The following is a 2721-nucleotide window of genomic DNA, read 5'->3' on the forward strand; positions in this document are numbered from 1 at the left end:
AGGCGCCCGCCACTACGCCCAGCTAATTCTTTTTGTATTTTTAGTAGAGACGGGGTTTCACCATGTTAGCCAGGATGGTCTCCATCTCCTGACCTCGTGATCCACCCACCTCAGCCTCAGCCTCCCAAAGTGCTGGGATTACAGGTGTGAGCCACTGTGCCTGGCCACTTTGAATCAATTTTCTAAGCGATCTAATTTTTTTTTCTTATGGGGTTCTAATTCTTCATGACATCAAACAAAAATGCAAAAGAGGAACATGTATAATAAATTAAAGTTTTAAGATTAATTAATTAATGTTGGGGCGTGGTTTTGAGACAGGGTCTTACTCTCTTGTCCAGGCTAGAGTGTAGTAGTATGATCCCAGCTCACTGCAGCCTTGATCTTCTGGGCTCAAGCAATCCTCCCACCTGAGCCTCCCAAGTAGCTGGGAACACAGGTGCACGCCACCATGCTTAGTTTTGTTTTTTTTTTTTTTGTAGAAATGGGGTTTTGCCATGTTGCTCAGGTTGGTCTCGAACTTCTGAGCTCAAGCAATCTGCCTGCCTTAGCCTCCCAAAGTGCTGAGATTATAGGCATGAGCCACTGTGCCCAGCTTTATTTTTTATTTTTTTAAGACAGGGTCTTGCTCTGTCACCCAGGCTAGAATGCAGTGGCGCGACCTTGGCTCACAGTCGCCTCAACGTCCTGGGCTCAAGCAATCCTCCCACCTCAGCCTCCCAAGTAGCTGGGACTACAGATGCACGCCACCATGCCCAGCTAGTTTTTTTTTTTTGTTTATTTTTTGTAGAGATGGTCTCACTATGTTGGCCAGGCTGGTCTTGAACTCCTGGGCTAAAGAGATCCTCCTTCCTCAACCTCCCAAAGTGCTGGGATTACAGGCATCAGCCACCACACCCAGCCAAATTGAAGCTTTTGACAAATGTTATGTCTTATCCACCAGAGCAAAAATGGCTATGCACTCTAATTATTTATTTACAAATCTTCATTCTAAAGAAGAAAACACACCTTATCATTGAAGAATATATCTAAGATTGACAGTCCATAATCACTTCGGTCCTCATCATTGGCAACTTCATAGTCTGCCTGATTGGAGAGATGGAAGAAAAGAAAAAGAGAAGTTAAGCTGGCGCCACACATGTGGCGGTGCATACCTGTAGTTCCAGCCACTCTGAGGTTGGGAGGATCACTTGAGTTCAGGAGTTCGAGGCCAACCTGGGCAACATAGCAAGATCCCATCTCTTAAAAAAAGAGAAAGTTAGTTAAGCGTCTTCACTAATAATGTTTCATTACGTTTCAAATTCTTTGGTTTGATATCCTCAGAGCCACAGACCAACTCTACTGATCAAGTGGCTATAGCTCTTCTTTCGGAAAGTCAGGTGTATGAGGGGGAAGAAGTCAGTTTTTTAAAAGAGGTTAATGAAGTTTTAGAGCAATGCTTCCCATAATACTCTGTATATTACACTGCATCCATTAAAGATATCTAAGGGCCGGGCACAGTGGCTCACGTCTGTAATCCCAGCACTTTCGGAAGCCGAGGCAGGCGGATCATCTGGGGCTGGGAGTTGGAGACCAGCCTGGCAAACATAGTGAAACCCCGTCTCTACTAAAAATACAAAAATTAGCTGGGTGTGGTGGTGGGCACCTGTAATCCCAGATACTCAAGAGGCTGAAGCAGGAAGAATTGCCTGAACCCAGGAGGTGGAGGTTGCAGTGAGCCGAGATCATGCTACTACACTCCAACCTGGGCGACAGAGTGAGACTCAGTCTCAAAAACAAACAAACAAATAAACAAACAAACAAACTTCAGCGCTGGGAGTTCTGGATACTGTGTGGTATGCAATTAATGGAAGAGAAAGCAAGTCTGATCCTGCGACGGTCCTTCACTATGCCAACTGGGCAGGCTATGAGCCCCAGTTAGTCAATCAAACACAAATCCAGGTGCTGCTGGGAAGATACTTGCACATGCGATTAAAATCTATAATCAGTTGGCTTCAAGGGAAAGAGATTAGGCCAGATAATCCAGGTGGCTCTCACCTAATCAGTTGAAAGGTGCTAAGAACAGAGACGAATCTTCCTGGAGGAAGAAATTCTGCCTGAGTACAGAGCTTCAGCCCATTTCTGGAGTCCTGCCATGCCCCTCCTGACGGCCTGTCCTACAGATTTCAGACTTTCCTAACCAGACCCCACAATTATGTAAGCCAATTCCTTGCAATAAATCTCTTAATATCTCCTCCTATGGGTTCTGGTTTTCTGGTTGAATCCTGACTGATACAGATGCCTTCATTCATTTAATGAGCAAGAAATAGGGCAAACAACCACGCCAGGTGCCATGAGGGCGAAATGAGTAAGACACAGTCCCTTCACCTGAGAAGCTCACGGAGCCTGTCATCACCTATCACCAGGATAGTCAAAGCAGTAAGCGTGACAAAATGGCACAGACATTTCTGAACCTACACAACTGCCATCGAAAAAACAAAAACATAACCTGTAACCGCAGTCACATAGCTGTCACCACATAACTACAGGTATCACGACAATATCAGAAGACTGCAACCTAAAATAGAGTTTCAACAATGCAGTTTAGCTATTTTAACATAAGGAAGACTAGCAGGTCCCTAAATTCTTAAAATACAGTGGCTTGGCAAACATTACCCACTACATGAAAACCTATACCCTGGGTTCCATCCCCCGAACTGAGTAGGCATGGCCCAGCACGTTGGA

General features: G+C 45.1%; 1 protein-coding gene across 1 annotated transcript in view; it reads right to left on the minus strand.

The window, feature by feature from the left end:
- GRK4 (G protein-coupled receptor kinase 4) overlaps positions 1-2721 on the minus strand; it is a gene marked incomplete at its 3' end in the record, with an annotated part of 57794 nt that overhangs the window by 29268 nt on the left and 25805 nt on the right. Inside the window, exon 4 of the mRNA XM_011970920.1 lies at positions 1006-1083. Coding sequence (XP_011826310.1) covers positions 1006-1083 — 78 coding nt within the window. The remainder of the gene's footprint in view (positions 1-1005; positions 1084-2721) is intronic.

This window comes from Mandrillus leucophaeus, unplaced genomic scaffold, assembly GCF_000951045.1.
Source record: "Mandrillus leucophaeus isolate KB7577 unplaced genomic scaffold, Mleu.le_1.0 Scaffold98, whole genome shotgun sequence".
Lineage (NCBI taxonomy): Eukaryota > Metazoa > Chordata > Mammalia > Primates > Cercopithecidae > Mandrillus > Mandrillus leucophaeus.